Source organism: Phyllobates terribilis, unplaced genomic scaffold (genome assembly GCF_046119375.1).
Source record: "Phyllobates terribilis strain yellow unplaced genomic scaffold, ASM4611937v1 Scaffold_7__3_contigs__length_470593459, whole genome shotgun sequence".
Classification (NCBI taxonomy): Eukaryota; Metazoa; Chordata; class Amphibia; order Anura; family Dendrobatidae; genus Phyllobates; species Phyllobates terribilis.
The window spans coordinates 131,617,650-131,636,739 of record NW_027362767.1 but is presented as its reverse complement, the minus strand read 5'-3'; the positions used below and the strand labels follow the sequence as shown (position 1 = coordinate 131,636,739).

General features: G+C 45.4%; 1 protein-coding gene across 3 annotated transcripts; it reads right to left on the bottom strand.

The window, feature by feature from the left end:
- Window positions 1-1,196: 1,196 nt before the first annotated feature.
- Window positions 1,197-7,534, bottom strand: NDUFAF1 (NADH:ubiquinone oxidoreductase complex assembly factor 1). 3 transcript variants are annotated; one of them, XM_073639177.1, is made up of 5 exons: window positions 7,427-7,529; window positions 4,724-5,286; window positions 3,894-4,079; window positions 3,284-3,358; window positions 1,199-1,407 (listed from the first exon to the last, which is right to left on the bottom strand). In XM_073639177.1, exons 2-5 carry the CDS (start codon window positions 5,225-5,227, stop codon window positions 1,270-1,272), a joined length of 903 nt encoding a protein of 300 aa, XP_073495278.1. In that variant the 5' UTR covers window positions 5,228-5,286; window positions 7,427-7,529; the 3' UTR covers window positions 1,199-1,269. The 3 variants fall into 3 exon arrangements, with proteins under 3 accessions (XP_073495279.1, XP_073495278.1, XP_073495277.1); XM_073639176.1 differs by having other exon boundaries at window positions 1,200-1,407; window positions 7,422-7,534; XM_073639178.1 differs by lacking the exon at window positions 3,284-3,358 and having other exon boundaries at window positions 1,197-1,407; window positions 7,422-7,534.
- Window positions 7,535-19,090: the final 11,556 nt, after the last annotated feature.

The window sequence follows — 19,090 nt, the reverse complement described above, 5'->3', positions numbered from 1 at the left end:
GCCTTGCGTTTTTCTAATGCATTGAAGATGGCAATTCCGCATGCGTAAACGCACAAATAATGGACATGCTGCGGATTTTTCCGCACATCAAAAACGCTGCGGAAAATTCCGCAGCATGGGCATTGGAATTGCGGATTTACATTGGGGACCATGGGAGAAGGATTGCCAAGTGTTTACGCGGCAAAAATTCCGCAGCTAAAACGCTTGAAAAACGCATTGTGGGCAAGGACCCTGACACGCAGGTAAAGTGTGCCGAAAGAACAAGACTGATAAACATTTGCCTCCGGTGGGTGGCAGCCATCCATTAGACACTGAGTCCAGAACCAAAATGTATGTGACTAAAGCCATGACACCTCAAAGAAAGCTGTCACTACTAACCTGTGTAACGGGGGCATTTATGCGACAGGCTTCGCTTTTAAGGTTTAATATGTAAATATGCACCAAAAAAAAGCTGAACTAATCCCTCCTGGACTCACAGCACCGCTCCAGTGTTTTGTTATTTCTCCGCTGGAGTGGTGTCACTAATGTAAGTTCCTTGCCCTTGGTAATATACTTACCAGCCGCTGTCATGGGCACCACTCTGCTTGTCTTCTGCAGGTTGTGACCTGTCGGATCGCGCCAGTGTTTTGTTATTTCTCCGCTGGAGTGGTGTCACTAATGTAAGTTCCTTGCCCCTGGTAATATACTTACCAGCCGTGGTCATCGGCACCACTCTGCTCGTCTTCTGCAGGTTGTGACCTGCCGGATCGCTCCAGTGTTTGCTGAGTGATCCGGAAGTCACAACTCCATGTAAGTCAAATGAATGAAGCTGACGTCCGGTCAGTCAGAAGCTGCGGCGACAGGAAGGGCAGAAGCCAGTGGCTGGTAAGTGTACTACTAGGGTCAGTACTGAAATTGGGGGGAAAAAAATAAATCACTGGAGTGGTGCTTCAACAAATACTGGTTCTTTGGCCAAAACTTTGAAAACATATATAAATTTTTTTTAATAAGCTTGTAGATAATTTTTCTTTTGTCAGTTTTTAATTTCCTTTCAGGTACAAGTGATGTGTAGGATGTTACGTTTATAGGGACATAACATACATGAGTGTTATTTATTATAATTGTAACAGTCCTAATAAATGCCATTTGGTTTTAAAAAAAAAAAAAAAAAAGAAATGGGATTTTATTTTATTTTTTTTTACAAACTTTTATTTAGACTTGTCCATCAAAGATTCACAGTACATCTTTTATTTGTAAAGAGGTAACAAATAAAAACCCTTAAGGATCTGGTTATAAAGGTTTAATTTGATACTGTTCATAGGCAAACTCCTCCGTATGTGCTTGGTCTTTACACAACCCAATGAAGTCAATTTCGAGATGAAACGGTCCATCAGCTCTGTCTGCTAGAGTGAATCCAAGGGTGGTAATCTGAAAAGGAAAAAAAGCTACACTATGAAATGAAAAAACAAACAGCCAATGTGTGTAAATGTACTCGCCTATAGGGCCAGAAATAACTACCCACATGACTCATAATTACAGCAGGCTGCCCCACTCCTACCCCATATCAGGTACCCAGATTGCTAAATCTGCCCCCTCAACTGTAATGCTAAGACTGCGTGCCCACTATGCGTTTTTCAAGCGTTTTTGCCGCAGCGAAAACTCTTTAAAAAACGCTTGGTAATACGTGCCCCATGTTCCCCAATGATAATTCACATGTGCTGTGCACTTGCTGCGGAAATTTCCGCTGCAGATTATCATTGCGGAAAAATCCGCAGCATGTCCATTAATTTTGTGGACACGCGGAATAATTGCCGCCATTGACTTGCATTGAATCGCTTAATATCCGCATGAGTACATGTGCACAAGTGGATATTATGCGATTCTATGTGCGGATGGTACCAGGGTCTGGAGAAGAGGAGACTCTCATCCAGACCTGGGTACCAAAGAACCTGTTAAAAAAAAAAAGGATTTAATATAAAAAATATAGATTATACTCACCTTCTGATGGCCCCCGGTGTCCTGTACGATGCGTCCTGGCTCCCCGACGGCTTGCGATGGTCTAAAAGGACCTTCCATTACGTCATGTGACAGGTCACGCGACTGCTGACGTCGGCTGTCACATGACTAAATGACATCATGAAAGGTCCTTTGACACCGCCCAAGACACCGGACGCACCGGAGAGAAGACCGATGGCCAGCAGAAGGTAAGTATAATGGGTTGTTTTTTTTATACCATTTTTAATCTTGTTTTCAACTATCAATTTGGTCACACTATATATGCCGGTTGCATGGAGTTATATAGTGTGACCAAGTTCTCAAGCACTTTTCTAAGTGATGCTAAAAGCGCTTGATAACCTGCATGTGAAAACAAATGACAAACTATTCAACCTGGCGGGAAAAACGCATGTAAAATCCGCATGCGTTTTTCCTGCCAGGGAGATGCGGAAAAAATCTGCAGCATTTCTGCATCGTGGGCACATAGCGTAAGGGTCCGCTCACATCTGCATATGAAAAGTAGCTGAGATTCTCATCCTGGAAAGCTGGAGTATCACGCGTGGTTTCCCCTCACCTAGCATCTCTATGACGTGTGTATGCAATGTGTTTAACATCGGCTTTTACATACAGTAATTGTTATTTTAAGCTAGTTTTCTCACTATATCTACATAGCATTGTTTTATTAGTAAGAAATATCAGTGGGAGATATAACTGGTGTAGTTTCCTGTACATGTATTTAGCTAATAAAGAAAAAAAAAAAAATGAATAGCCTGGGAAGCTCCTTGGGTATTACCTCCTTCCCAGACTATTAACAACAGCCTCAACTGTCAGCTTTCCCTCAGCTGGTTAAGAAAATTCATGAGAACACCACACCATTTTTTTCCTTTATTTAATTATTTGCCAATAACATGTACAGTAAGCTACACACACTGCACTAATTATATATCTCAATTACATCTTTCTGTCCTGACTCTTCACGCTGTGATTTTACTGTACTCAGCTGATGAATGATGGGTTTCCTAGGAGATGGGTGCGTAAAAATTGCATGGTCCACGCATGGTTCCTGAGCCATGCGTTTTGTTTCCCCCCCCCCCCCCCCCTTGCACCCATTGACTTTCATTGGCGAGTCTCGTCTCTATTACGCAGCATGCTGCAAATCCACCCCCTAATTCCAGGTGAGGAAAAACTCACCGATTATCTCTGCCTCAAGGCATAACATTGTAGCAAGGTTTTCTCACATTGCACTCGCTGAGTTTATACGCCGGTGTGAACGAACCCTAGGTAGCGGTATAGTGAGCTTTGCACTCACCTTATCTGGCCACAAGGGGAACTGACCATCCTGAATCCTTCCTCGACTAGTCAAGAAGAACTTGGATAAAGGAATCTGAACAGTAGGAAAAGAGTTAAATGGAGTCTCCTCAAAGGGCTTGTCCTATAAAGGCATTATTTGAGTAATGGCTAAAATTGCCATGTAGCATTGTGCTGCCATGTAGCAGCAGCACAGTGATTTTTGGCGGCGGGACGTGTCCATGCAGAAGAATTCGTCACATATGGGTAAGGTAATAGATCTGTTGTATTCATGAGGAGATCTCTCCCCAGCTATCAGTCAACAGAAACTGAGAAGCAGATCTGCTGATGAAGACGGGACAGTTATCCTGTATTAATTACCCCTAGATGGAGAATATCAAGGTGTGAACAAAGGCGAAGACGGACCTTTCCCAAAATGAACCAGTATTGCAGATGAGAAGTGAAAGGCTTATTTCTACCATAGAAGCTTTGGATAGAAGACAACTTACTGATCCCCAGAACTGAATTATCCCCTATTAAACATATAAATTTACTTAAAACTATACTAAACTGTTTATTGTACTCTTGGGTTCAGCTGCTGTTTTCAAAGGAATGAGGCATGAAATCATTACCTTAACGTCCTGCCAGTACGGCCCACCGCGAGTGTAGAGGAAATAATTGTATAAATCGTCCCACTGTGCAGAAAAATACGTCTCAGACTGGATGTTCACCATCCAGGGACGGCCGTCTCCCCGAATCCTCAGGTGCAGAGTGTTAAAGTTGGACCAATCATAAGACAATCTACGATTAAATGATCCCTGTAATCAAAAAAATAATAAATCATCTTCCTTGAAAGGAAGGAACACATTACCCATTGGGATTTACTTTCCAACATGTATTTCCCGCAAGTCAGTAGGGAGCGGAGTCTAACCTACACAAATTTGTAATTTCCCTTTGAAAAAAAAAAAAATTTCCCCATTGAATAACACTGGTCCGAGTGCTAAAACACGTGCGAGGGAACGCTTAGTCTCAGACTTACACTAAGAGTAACCGCACGTTGTGATCATAATTAATGCCTGAAGGTGAAACAAAAACAAACCTGGCTTTTAGTTCCCATTCTTCACCCCAAAAATGCCATAGAAAGCGATTAAAACATTATGTTCCCCAAAAATTATATAACTAAACATGGCGGCTCACCACCCAAAAAATGAGTTCTGAAAATGGTGACCGGAAACAAAATTTATATAAAGTTTTTAATTTTTTTTTTAACCACTAAAATACAAAAGTTGGTTGTTGTTTTTTAATATTGTAATGAAAAGTACAAGTCACTGCAAAAAAAAAAAGACCCTCTTATGCCTATGCTAAAATTAGATTGGAAGAAACGGAGCCCAAAAAAAAAAGCCGAAAACTCTAGTCAGGTCCTACAATAAACCTTCAGATGCCAATGATACGTTCTACAAACCCTTGGTGCCTTCGTTCTCAAGGTACAATATCCGCTATATCTGGTTTCTCCGTCGCGGGGCACTTCATTATTAAGGACTCCATAAAAGAGGGCCGTCTGGCTGTTGTTGCCAATTTTCAGAGAGGCCTGGCTTTTACCGCCGATCTCCACATCTGAGGACACCAACCAATTGTGCAGATCTTTTGGCTCTCTGAACTCCCACACCACGTTCGTCTGCTCCAAGATATACTGCCGTAAGGGTTTACCATCTGGCCCTCTTAGGTGATCAGCTCCTTCTTTCATCAGAAGACCCAAGTGTTTCTTCACACTTGCAATTCCATCTTTGATACTGAAATCTGTCTTTTTCCAAAAAGGTGTTCTATCTGGAGGAAGGCCGGGTCTCCTGTAACTATTGATGTACACTACCGGATGAGGAACGGCGGGATAGAAGACAGGACAAGGTCTACTCCACCGATGGTTCTTACATAGGCGGAGTCCTCTGTTCATCCGAAGCGTTAACGCCATAGTATTACAAGGCGCTGTTGAGTATCACAGTCCATTGGATCCAGACGAAATTTCCTGCTCTAAAAAAGTAGTTCAGTTATAAGGAACTCCATATGTAAAAATAAGATAAAAGTATATTGTCCGATAGGTAACAGCTGATCTTGGCAGCTCTCATTATGAGTTTTTCTCTTAATGAAGCGTATTAACCATAATAATTTCATATCTAAAGGGGTTCTCCAAGAATGCGATGTAAATGGCCACCGTCACATATTTCAAGCTGCAAGCTGTCCTAGTCGCGTGTCAGGATGGGTTGCAGTCTGAGGAATCACAGCTTAAGACGTGTCCCATCTGTCAGGCTGAGGAGCAGCATCATGAACTAACGACTGATCTGCTCACTCAGCTGAGAAGCAGCAAGAAGGGAAAAAAAAAACTTCTCGGCTGACGGAGTACAATGGGTTTTTCTTTCTCCAGCCTCAGTCCTGCTCTTTGCGCTACTGTAAAGCTCTCAGACTGACTAAGCAGAACCGGTTTACAAATTAGCACAGAGGAGAACTGAAGCTGAAGAAAAAAAAAAAGACCCTTGCACTCAGGTTTTTTTTCTCCTGCTCCTTGGCTGAGAGTGAGCAGTTCAGACAGATTTGTTCACAATGCAGCTTCTTGGCCTGACAGACAAGACACGTGTCTGGAGCGGTTATCTTTAAGCTGCAACGTGTTCTGAAACATGACTAAAACAGGGTGCAGCTTGAAATATGTGATGGCAGCCATTCAAATCACATTCTCAGACAATTCCTTTAAAAAGCTTTATACCTTACTTATGTAAGGCACCTTAACAAAAAGGAGAGGACTCAAGTGAATTGGTAGAACCTGCCTGATTGTGTTCAATTTTCCAGCAGCAACACTAAGGGGAAATGAAAGGGGTTATATCATCTTCATTATTGGGTACAACTGCAAAGTGCTTGTAATCACAGCGTGGCAGCTGATCTAGCAGTGTCAGATGCTGACGAGTTGCGATTGGCAGCATTTAGGAGGGAGGAATGAAAGCGCACACCCCAAGAAAATGCCCTAAAGAAATGCCCAGTTGGGCAGTAAACAGAGATTTCACATACTGCGCTCCAGAAGAAACAAATGTGAATATCTCTGTAATGGAGCGACGCAGCGCAAAACTGAAGAGATGCAGAATCTCAGGGATTCTCACAAGGTATAGGATTCAATTTTTTTGGATCAAGTGACCGGTCCTCTTCAAACATGTTAGTCTATGCGGCGCCCACCATATATGTTTGAATACAGTAGTTTGCTATCCAGGTCTGGGAAATGCAATGTATAAATGTGAGCCTGGCCTTAAAGGGGTCATTGCTCTAAATCTGTGGGGAGGCGGAAATAATTGCAGTGTGTAATACCCTCACAGTCAGGATTCCCTCTATTTCTCAGCGCAGGCGTTTGTCACCGGACGCTTCTCTCCGCAGAATCCTAAGGGCTCATGCATACGACTAATAATCAGACGAGTGCAGCCGTCCCGGTGACAGATTGTGCTCACCCTCATGTTATTCTCTGCGTCGTGCAGATTATTTTTTATTTTTCCTCTATCCAAGTCAGTGCGAGGAACAAACCGCCGGACACAGTAAGCACGTGATTATGGGATGGCGCTCGGCCATTCATGTCTATGGGTCTGGGGAAAGCGTCGGATGACATCTGAGTGCAGTCTGATTTTCACAGACTGACAGAATGGAGAAGATGGAAATGTTTTTGTTTCTTTAATTCTTCACGTGAGCAGCACAATGGACCCGACTCTCCTGGGTTAGAGAAAATCGCTGGTGTGACAGTGCACATTACCCTTCCCCCAATGCCCCTCCACTGATCACCACCTAAGGCCACGTTCACACCTTCAGAATTTCACATCAGTATTTGTAAGTCAGAACCAGGTGAGGAACAATCAGAGGAAACGTATAATAGAAACAAGTCACCACTTCTGTATTTCTGTATCACCCACTCCTGGTTTTGGCTTATAAATACTGATGTGAAATACTGACCAAATACTGATAGTGTGAACGTGGCCTAACACTACCTTTCAGCAGACCCTGACCATGTTTTTCTGACCTTCCCAGACATAGAGCTTGGACTCTGTAAGATGTGAACAGCGCTCTATCCTGCCCGCACACCCATCAATGACTCCCTACCAGGCGGCGGTCACTTATGGAGAGTTCTGGCATGCCCTTACCTTACCGTCCTAGGACGCAAGATGCTAAATCCTGGTGGGATAAAGGACCTGCGGTGATGTCACAGCCATGTGATCAGTCACATGGGGGGCGTGGTCAGCCTTAAAGCTGTACTGCTGCAGGAAGTCTTATGTATGTGATCTATCTGTGTATAAGGCTGTGTGCCCACCATGCAGCTTTTTTCCTGAGCATTTCTGCATGTCTTTGGCAGGAAACGCATGCGTTTTTCCAATGCATTGTATAGGCAAATCCGCATGCAGAAACGCACAAGAAATGGTCATGTCCGGATTTTTCTGCAACTAAAATCCGTGCAGAAAAAATCCTGAACATGTGCACAGAGCTTGCAAAATGTCATGGGATAAGGTATGCAATGCGTTTCTGGTGTTTCCACACTGCAAATCCGCACCAAAAACGCATCGTGGGCGCACAGCCTTAAGGTATGTGCACGCGGTCGGTATTGGCAGCGCTTTGTATACGTTATGCTGAGTCTAAAGCGCTGCACGCAGGTGAGTCTGTGTGTGATCATTGAACCCATGCGGATTCACCGCATCCTATACATTGCACTGATCTAATTTCTCTTGCAGAGAATAGTGACTTCACAAGAGAAATTGACGTGCTACGGTCTGGAAAGACGCGCCACATATCCGTGTCCGCGGGTGATCCGCAGATGCACGGAGACGCATAGTGGACATAGGATTCTACAAATCCCATCCGCTTTGCTTTCAATGAAGAACGCTGCGGTCTGCACACATAGCAAGTCTGCTGCGTCCAATCTGCACCATTTCGTGACTGTGTGCACGTACCCTTAGAACACGTGCACACATTCAGTATTTGGTCAGTATTTTACATCAGTATTTGTATGGCGCCCGATTTTATACATCAGTTATTAACCCCTTTTTGACATGAGGCGTAATAATACGTCTCTGCGCCCTGGGCCTTAATGACCAGGTACGGATTATTAAGCCTCACCGATCGTGCCCGCACAGAAGCTGTGCTGACGAGATCACCGCCGGGTGTCAGCTGATTTTGACAGCTGACTCCCGGTACTATGTGCCGCACCGCTCCTGGCATATTAACCCAACTCAATCACAACATTCCGGGAGCAAGAAAAGGAAAAACAGCCCCTCTTACCTTGCATCGGAGACCCCGTGCTGTCTGTGCAGGGTCCCAATCGTTGCCATGGTGACCCGATGTTGTCATGACGACATCCAGGTCACCAGGCACCAAGAAGTTAGATAGATTGTGCTCAGTGCACGATCTACCTAACTTGTGTATGCAGGGCTGACAGCCTGCATAGCATAAGGATGCTGCTGCTGCATCCCTATGCTATACAAGCGATCAGCCTGCAAAAAATGAAAGTCCCATAGTGGGACAAAGTGTAAAAGTGAAAGAAAGTGAAAAAAAAAATTGTAAAAATATAAAAAGATAATAAAAAAATAATCCCCAAAAATAAAAATATACTGTACCCATAAATAAATATTAGGAAAAAAAAAACAATAAAAGTACACATATTTGGTATCGCCGCATCCGGAATGACCTGACCTATAAAACTGTCCCACTAGTTAACCCCTTTAGTGAACACGGTAAAAAAATAAACGAAGCAAAAAACTGTGCTTTATCATCATACCGCCAAACAAAAAATGGAATAAAACGCGATCAAAAAGACGAATGTAAATAAAAATGGTACCACTGAAAACGTCATTTTGTCCCGCAAAAAAAAACAAGCCGCCATACAGCTCCATCAGATGAAAAATCAAAAAGTTATAGCTCTCAGAATAAAGTGATGCAAAAAAATTATTTTCTCTATAAAATAGTTCATATTGTGTAAAAGCGCCAAAACATAAAAAAATATATAAATATGGTATCGCTGTAAACGTACTGACCCGAAGAATAAAGCTACCTTATCAATTCTACCAAACACGGAACGGCATAAAGAGAAAAAAACAATTCCTGACTTGCCGGTTTTTGTTTATTCTGCCTCCCAAGAATTGGAATAGAAAGTGATCAAAAAATGTCATTTGCCCGAAAATGGTACCAATAAAAACGTCAATTTGTCCCACAAAAAACAAGCCCTTACATGACTCTGTCGGCCGAAATATGGAAAAATTATTGCAAAAACTAGTCTTTGCAAAAAAAAGCGTCTTTTAGTGTGTGACAGCTGCCAAACATAAAAACCCGATATGAATCTGGTATCGCTCTAATCGCACCGACCCGAAGACTAAAGTCGTCTTATCACTTATACCGCATGAGGAACAGAGTAAAAAATAAACTCTCGGGTTAGAGTCACTGTTAGCATTAGGGTTAGGATTGTGTTAGGGTTAGGGTTATGGTTGGGGTTGTGTTAGGGTTGTGATTTTTTTCAAAAGTAAAGAAAAAAAAAGATGAAAATTAGGCGACTAGTGCTGAGCGCAAGTGCTCGCTACTTGAGTTTGCATCGGGTATGCACCAAGTATCGCAGGTGCTCGAGTGACATGCTCGAGTCTCCGACCCATATGTTTTGCAGCTGTTAAACAGCAAAAAAAAACACGGGGATTGCCTACCATGCAAAGCGATCCCCGCATGTTTTTTTTGGGTGTCTAACAACCGTGAAACATGCGGGTGGGGACTCGAGCATGTCACTCGAGCACCCGCGACACATGATGCATACCCATGCACCCGATGCAAACTCAAGTAGTGAGCACTTGCGCTCAAGACTAATGACAGCTTATTCAATATGATGACCTAATGTTATCAAATTTTGTGTCGTACCTCTGGGTTCAAAATGTTCACTATACCCCTTGATAAAATCCTTGAGGGGTCTAGTTTCCAAAATGGTGTCACTTCTGGGGGGTTTCCACTATTTAGGTACATCAGGGGCTCTCCAAACGCGACATGGCATCCGCTCTGGTTCCAGACAATTTTGCATTCAAAAAGTCACACAGTGCTCCTTCCCTTCTGAACTCTGCCGTGCGCCCAAACACTGTATTTTCCCCACATATGGGGTATCGGCGTACTCAGAAGAAATTGCACAACAGTTCTTGGGGTAAATTTTCTCCTCGTACTCTTGTGAAAATAAGAAATTTGGGGCTAAAAGATAATTTTTGTTGAAAAAGTTTGATTTTTTTTAATTTTCAAGGCTCTACGTTATAAACTTCTGTGAAGCACCTGGGGGTTCAGAGTGCTTACCACACATCTAGATAAGTTCCTTGAGGGGTCTAGTTTCCAAAATGGTGTCACTTGTGGGGGATTTCCACTGTTTAGGCACATCAGGGCCTTCCCAAACGCAACATGGCATCCGCTAATTATTCAAGGAAATTTTACATTCAAAAAGTCAATTGGCGCTCCTTCCCTTCCGAGCCCTGCCCAGTGGTTTTTCCCCACATATGGGGTATCTGCGTGCTCAGGAGAAATTTCACAACAAATTTTGTGGTCCATTTTTTCCTGTTACCCCTGCGAAAATCAAAAAAATTGGGTCTAAAGTAACATTTTTGTGAAAAAAGTTAAATATTCATTATTTTCTTCCACATTCCAAAATTCATGTGAATCACCTGAAGGGTTGATAAACTTCTTGAATGTGGTTTTGAGCACCTTGAGGGGTGCAGTTTTTAGAATGGTGTCACTTTTGAGTATTTTATGTCATAAAGGCCCCTCAAAGTCACTTCCAATGTGATGTGGTCCCTAAAAAAAATGGTTTTGTAAATATTGTTGCAAAAATGAGAAATCGCTGGTCAACTTTTAACCCTTATAACTTCCTAAAAAGAAAAAAAAATTTTGGTTTGAAAATTGTGCTGATGTAAAGTAGACATGTGGGAAATGTTATTTATTAACTATTTTGTGTGACTTATCTCTCTGATTTAAGGGCATGAAAATTCAAAGTTTGAAAATTGTAAAATGTTTGCCAAATTTCCGATTTTTTCACAAAGTAACTCAAGTCATTTTGAAGAAATGTTATCTCTATCATAAAGTACAATATGTCACGAAAAAAACAGTCTCAGAATCAGGGGGATCCATTGAAGCGTTCCAGAGTAATTACTTCATAAAGTGACAGTGGTCAGAATTGTAAAAATTGGCCTGGTCATTAACGAGCAAACCACCCTCGGGGGTAAAAGGGGTTAAAATTTAGCCTTTGTTTCATATGTTAATAATTGTTGTGTATCCGAATGATCAGATGCTGTAGGGAGGCAGCACGGTGGTATTCAGTGTGTGAGTGATCAGATGCTGTAGGGAGGCCGGCACGGTGGTATTCAGTGTGTGAGTGATCAGATGCTGTAGGGAGGCCGGCACGGTGGTATTCAGTGTGTGAGTGATCAGATGCTGTACGGAGGCCGGCACGGTGGTATTCAGTGTGTGAGTGATCAGATGCTGTAGGGAGGCCGGCACGGTGGTATTCAGTGTGTGAGTGATCAGATGCTGTACGGAGGCCGGCACGGTTGTATTCAGTGTGTGAGTAATCAGATGCTGTAGGGAGGCCGGCACGGTGGTATTCAGTGTGTGAGTGATCAGATGCTGTAGGGAGGCCGGCACGGTGGTATTCAGTGTGTGAGTGATCAGATGCTGTACGGAGGCCGGCACGGTGGTATTCAGTGTGTGAGTGATCAGATGCTGTACGGAGGCCGGCACGGTGGTATTCAGTGTGTGAGTGATCAGATGCTGTAGGGAGGCCGGCACGGTGGTATTCAGTGTGTGAGTGATCAGATGCTGTACGGAGGCCGGCACGGTGGTATTCAGTGTGTGAGTGATCAGATGCTGTAGGGAGGCAGCACGGTGGTATTCAGTGTGTGAGTGATCAGATGCTGTAGGGAGGCCGGCACGGTGGTATTCAGTGTGTGAGTGATCAGATGCTGTACGGAGGCCGGCACGGTGGTATTCAGTGTGTGAGTGATCAGATGCTGTACGGAGGCCGGCACGGTGGTATTCAGTGTGTGAGTGATCAGATGCTGTAGGGAGGCCGGCACGGTGATATTCAGTGTGTGAGTGATCAGATGCTGTAGGGAGGCCGGCACGGTGGTATTCAGTGTGTGAGTGATCAGATGCTGTAGGGAGGTCGGCACGGTGGTATTCAGTGTGTGAGTGATCAGATGCTGTAGGGAGGCCGGCACGGTGGTATTCAGTGTGTGAGCGATCAGATGCTGTAGGGAGGCCGGCACGGTGGTATTCAGTGTGTGAGTGATCAGATGCTGTAGGGAGGCCGGCACGGTGGTATTCAGTGTGTGAGTGATCAGATGCTGTAGGGAGGCCGGCACGGTGATATTCAGTGTGTGAGTGATCAGATGCTGTAGGGAGGCCGGCACGGTGGTATTCAGTGTGTGAGTGATCAGATGCTGTAGGGAGGCCGGCACGGTGGTATTCAGTGTGTGAGTGATCAGATGCTGTAGGGAGGCCGGCACGGTGGTATTCAGTGTGTGAGTGATCAGATGCTGTAGGGAGGCCGGCACGGTGGTATTCAGTGTGTGAGTGATCAGATGCTGTAGGGAGGCCGGCACGGTGGTATTCAGTGTGTGAGTGATCAGATGCTGTAGGGAGGCCGGCACGGTGGTATTCAGTGTGTGAGTGATCAGATGCTGTAGGGAGGCCGGCACGGTGGTATTCAGTGTGTGAGTGATCAGATGCTGTACGGAGGCCGGCACGGTGATATTCAGTGTGTGAGTGATCAGATGCTGTAGGGAGGCCGGCACGGTGGTATTCAGTGTGTGAGTGATCAGATGCTGTAGGGAGGCCGGCACGGTGGTATTCAGTGTGTGAGTGATCAGATGCTGTAGGGAGGCAGCACGGTGGTATTCAGTGTGTGAGTGATCAGATGCTGTAGGGAGGCCGGCACGGTGGTATTCAGTGTGTGAGTGATCAGATGCTGTAGGGAGGCCGGCACGGTGGTATTCAGTGTGTGAGTGATCAGATGCTGTACGGAGGCAGCACGGTGGTATTCAGTGTGTGAGTGATCAGATGCTGTACGGAGGCCGGCACGGTGGTATTCAGTGTGTGAGTGATCAGATGCTGTAGGGAGGCCGGCACGGTGGTATTCAGTGTGTGAGCGATCAGATGCTGTAGGGAGGCAGCACGGTGGTATTCAGTGTGTGAGTGATCAGATGCTGTAGGGAGGCAGCACGGTGGTATTCAGTGTGTGAGTGATCAGATGCTGTACGGAGGCCGGCACGGTGGTATTCAGTGTGTGAGTGATCAGATGCTGTACGGAGGCAGCACGGTGGTATTCAGTGTGTGAGTGATCAGATGCTGTACGGAGGCCGGCACGGTGGTATTCAGTGTGTGAGTGATCAGATGCTGTAGGGAGGCCGGCACGGTGGTATTCAGTGTGTGAGTGATCAGATGCTGTACGGAGGCCGGCACGGTGGTATTCAGTGTGTGAGTGATCAGATGCTGTAGGGAGGCCGGCACGGTGGTATTCAGTGTGTGAGTGATCAGATGCTGTAGGGAGGCCGGCACGGTGGTATTCAGTGTGTGAGTGATCAGATGCTGTAGGGAGGCCGGCACGGTGGTATTCAGTGTGTGAGTGATCAGATGCTGTAGGGAGGCCGGCACGGTGGTATTCAGTGTGTGAGTGATCAGATGCTGTAGGGAGGCCGGCACGGTGGTATTCAGTGTGTGAGTGATCAGATGCTGTAGGGAGGCCGGCACGGTGGTATTCAGTGTGTGAGTGATCAGATGCTGTAGGGAGGCCGGCACGGTGGTATTCAGTGTGTGAGTGATCAGATGCTGTACGGAGGCCGGCACGGTGATATTCAGTGTGTGAGTGATCAGATGCTGTAGGGAGGCCGGCACGGTGGTATTCAGTGTGTGAGTGATCAGATGCTGTAGGGAGGCCGGCACGGTGGTATTCAGTGTGTGAGTGATCAGATGCTGTAGGGAGGCAGCACGGTGGTATTCAGTGTGTGAGTGATCAGATGCTGTAGGGAGGCCGGCACGGTGGTATTCAGTGTGTGAGTGATCAGATGCTGTAGGGAGGCCGGCACGGTGGTATTCAGTGTGTGAGTGATCAGATGCTGTACGGAGGCAGCACGGTGGTATTCAGTGTGTGAGTGATCAGATGCTGTACGGAGGCCGGCACGGTGGTATTCAGTGTGTGAGTGATCAGATGCTGTAGGGAGGCCGGCACGGTGGTATTCAGTGTGTGAGCGATCAGATGCTGTAGGGAGGCAGCACGGTGGTATTCAGTGTGTGAGTGATCAGAGGCTGTAGGGAGGCAGCACGGTGGTATTCAGTGTGTGAGTGATCAGATGCTGTACGGAGGCCGGCACGGTGGTATTCAGTGTGTGAGTGATCAGATGCTGTACGGAGGCAGCACGGTGGTATTCAGTGTGTGAGTGATCAGATGCTGTACGGAGGCCGGCACGGTGGTATTCAGTGTGTGAGTGATCAGATGCTGTAGGGAGGCCGGCACGGTGGTATTCAGTGTGTGAGTGATCAGATGCTGTACGGAGGCCGGCACGGTGGTATTCAGTGTGTGAGTGATCAGATGCTGTAGGGAGGCAGCACGGTGGTATTCAGTGTGTGAGTGATCAGATGCTGTAGGGAGGCCGGCACGGTGGTATTCAGTGTGTGAGTGATCAGATGCTGTAGGGAGGCCGGCACGGTGGTATTCAGTGTGTGAGTGATCAGATGCTGTAGGGAGGCAGCACGGTGGTATTCAGTGTGTGAGTGATCAGATGCTGTAGGGAGGCCGGCACGGTGGTATTCAGTGTGTGAGTGATCAGATGCTGTACGGAGGCCGGCACGGTGGTATTCAGTGTGTGAGTGATCAGATGCTGTAGGGAGGCCGGCACGGTGGTATTCAGTGTGTGAGTGATCAGATGCTGTAGGGAGGCCGGCACGGTGGTATTCAGTGTGTGAGTGATCAGATGCTGTAGGGAGGCCGGCACGGTGGTATTCAGTGTGTGAGTGATCAGATGCTGTAGGGAGGCCGGCACGGTGGTATTCAGTGTGTGAGTGATCAGATGCTGTAGGGAGGCCGGCACGGTGGTATTCATATAAAGACTTCACTTTACTTCATAAATGTGAACCATAACGCAGCGCCACCTGCAGGGTTGAGACTAGAACTAGAAAGGAGCTGATCATAGTGATATACATATTTGTGGGAAATGTTTCAGTATAACTTGTATTATATGTATTGAAATCCCTGGGTTCTGTCTACATGAGTCCAGTGGGCGGTCCTATCAGTGACTGACAGTATAGTAGAACGTCCCACTGGACTCATCCATACTACCACCTGTGACACATTCAATACAAGTTACACTGAATCCTTTCCCACACCCTATATATCATTCTGCTCGGCTTCTCCTTCTCTGTACTGTCCACAGACTGACTGCATGGACAGTGTGACAGGTCGTTCCCTCTAATGATATTTTGGACTGGAGATAGTCTTATCTGGGGATGATAATAAACATTTAGAAAAACAAAATCTATTTGAGGTGCTAAAAGTTTAAAAATCGTCCCCCTCCTCCCCAGCCTTATTGAAGACTGGCTGCAGAGGGAGGACTCCAATCCAGCCTGTGCTACAATGGCGTGGCGGAGAGGACGCCGGGTGGCTTCATTAGGGGAAGCATTATACTGGGATTTTTGTCATCATTTGAAAAAAAAAAAAGTGATATATTAGAAGTTTAAAAGAGTTTCCCCGTTTTCAGAATCCCCCAGATCCCCGGCTATCATGTGATAGAAACCAACAACTGGTCTTTACTCACCCTCCCCAGGTCCAGCACTGCCTCTCCGTTGCTGCCCCTGGTGTCTTTTATTGACTGCAGCGCTGACATCACGTCGACAGCACTGCAGCCAATCAGTGCTTTCAGCAGCCCTGCCAGAGTAGACTGCACAAGCTGCTCAGAGTCGCTGAGCTCACTGATTGGTAAACAGGGCACAGTAAATATTGGGGGATGGGGGGCGCAAAAACAATGGAGAAATTACATTTTTTTCCCTCGCTTCAGCAGTGAGGGTCAATAAGTTAATCAATAAGGTATATGACCCGGAAACTGACACCATTAAAAAATGCAGCAGAGAATATTTTTTACCTCCAAAATAATAATTATGGAATAGTGCTTTTGTTTGTCTCCACTGCTCAGTCTATTACATGGTAAAACTTATGGTGTCCTATAAAACTACAACTCATTCCAAACAATGCAAATCTCTCATGTTGCTTTGTCTACAGCTAACAAAATTATCTACAGAACAATAAATTGCCAGGGCCATTAAAATAAATCCCAAAAAAATTTACACATCCATCAATGTCAAAAAATAGAAAATCAGAAGGTATTGACCCCTTAAAAGACAATCATAACAAGATAATTATAGAGGACAAAGAAAAGGCTGAGATATTAAACAGGCTTTTTTCATCCATGTTCACCAACAAACCATCTGTTCCAGGGATCTTTCAGCAGGGCAAAAATCAAAGTTCACCACCTGATATAACTAGTTTAACACAAAAAGAAGTACACAAAAACATTGACAAATCCCCCAGCCCAAATGGCATTCATCCATGGATACTGAGGCAATTAAGCTCAGTAATTGACTGACCGCTGTATCTCATATTCTTAGACTCTCTTGTAACAGGGGTAGTGCCACAGGATTGGAGGAGGCTGATGTGGTATTGATATTTAAGAAAGGTAAGACGGTGGATCCAGGTAACTACCGTCCGGTAAGTCTGACATCAGTAGTGTGTGACATATGAGGGCATTATAAGAGATGATCTGCAGAGTTATATCTCACAGAATAATATAATAACTGATCATCAGCATGGATTCATGAAAGATAGGTCGTGTCTAACCAACATGTTGGGGTTCACTGAGGAGGTAAGTGCAAATCTGGATGTTGGTAATGCGGCTGATGTGATTTATCTGGACTTTATAAAGGCATTTAATCCTGTACCATATAACAGCCTTATACTGAAGCTTCAGAAGCCGAGACTGGGGGGAACTATATACAGATGGGTAAGGAATTGGCTAAATGATAGGAAACAAAGGGTCGTCCTAAATGGTTCATTCTCTAAACGGGATACAGTCAGCAGTGGAGTGCCGCAGGGATCTGTACTGGGAGCAGTGGGGACTGCAGGGATCAGTACTGGGAGCAGTGGGGGCCGCAGGGATCTGTACTGGGAGCAGTGGGGGCCGCAGGGATCTGTACTGAGAGCAGTGGGGACTGCAAGGATCTGTACTGGGAGCAGTGGGGACCGCAGGGATCTGTACTGGGAGCAGTGGGGGCCGCAGGGATCTGTACTGGGAGCAGTGGGGACCGCAGGGATCTGTACTGGGAGCAGTGGGGGCCGCAGGGATCTGTACTGGGAGCAGTGGGGACTGCAGGGATCTGTACTGGGAGCAGTGGGGGCCGCAGGGATCTGTACTGGGAGCAGTGGGGGCCGCAGGGATCTGAACTGGGAGCAGTGGGGGCCGCAGGGATCTGTATCGGGAGCAGTGGGGACCGCAGGGATCTGTACTGGGAGCAGTGGGGACCGCAGGGATCTGTACTGGGAGCAGTGGGGGCCGCAGGGATCTGTACTGGGAGCAGTAGGGGCCGCAGGGGGTATACTCAGGACTACAAAACAGGAGAAGGACTTGGGTATTCTGGTTACAAGTAAGCTGAGCAGCAGCACTCAATGTCAGGCAGCAGCCGCAAAAGCAAAGAAGATTTTAGGATGTATAAAAAGAGAGGTAAAATCCCAACGTATTGTTACCCTTCTATAAATCACTGGTGAGGCCACATCTAGAATATGGGATCCAGTTTTGGGCTTCAAATTTTAAAAAGGATATTCAAAAGTTAGAGCCAGTTCAAAGGTGGGGAACTAGATTATTACAAAGGATGGAGGCTGCTCATATGACGAGAGGTTGGAAAAGTTGAGCTTGTTTAGCTCAGAAAAAAGACGCCTCATAAGAGATCTCATTTACATGTATAAATATATGTGTGGTCAGTACAAAGGACTAGCACATGACTTATTCCTTCCAAAGACCATACTATGGACCAGGGGGCTCTCATTATAGGTGGAAGAAAAAGTGTTTCCAGCAGCTAAACAGGAAAGGGTTCTTTACAGTCAGAGCAGTCAGACTGTGGAATGCCGACCACAAGAGGTAGTGATGGCCGACACTATAACAGCTTTATACAAGGACTGGAGGATTTCTTCAATACACATAACATTGTGGGTTGCAGGTAAATTAGACAAAATGTTACAACTATAGTAGTACATTAGTACGGTAATAGTAATTACATAATTCGGTTTGATCCAGGGTTCTAGGACTGATCGCCTTTTCTCTGGGTCAAGAAGGAATTTTTCCCCGTGATGCAAATTGGCTGAACGTGTCCTGTTTTTTTTTTCCTTCTTCTGGATCAGCAGATTTAGGCATAGGGATTTTAGTAATACCATCATTGGAATCACAAGAGTAATACAAAATATAAAACGAACTAAAAAAATTATAAATGTGTTCATTTGTAATAGCAATAGTGCAGCAATAATAAAAATGGTAATAATACATTGTGAGGTCTAGTCCCAGTTACTGTAGTGTTAGTGTAGAGAGTACAATTGGGGGAGAAAGGTTGAACTTGATGGACCTAGGTCTTTATTCAACCTACGTTACTATGTTACTATATTACTAATATCTATGTTACAGGAAAAGTGGAGGAAAAATATTGGAACGCAAAAATTAACATTTTCGGTGGCTGGAAGGGGTTAATTTCTAGAGCTGTCGCCCTCTATGGTATTATA

Excerpts from the sequence above, each read along its gene's own strand:
- NDUFAF1 (XM_073639176.1), bottom strand. The coding sequence starts at position 5,227 with ATGGCGTTAACGCTTCGGATGAACAGAGGACTCCGCCTATGTAAGAAC. Across the intron at positions 4,080-4,723 it reads TGAGAACGAAGGCACCAAGG|GGATCATTTAATCGTAGATT; the intron begins GTTTGTAGAACG and ends TTTTGATTACAG. Across the intron at positions 3,359-3,893 it reads CGTACTGGCAGGACGTTAAG|ATTCCTTTATCCAAGTTCTT; the intron begins GTAATGATTTCA and ends CCTACTGTTCAG.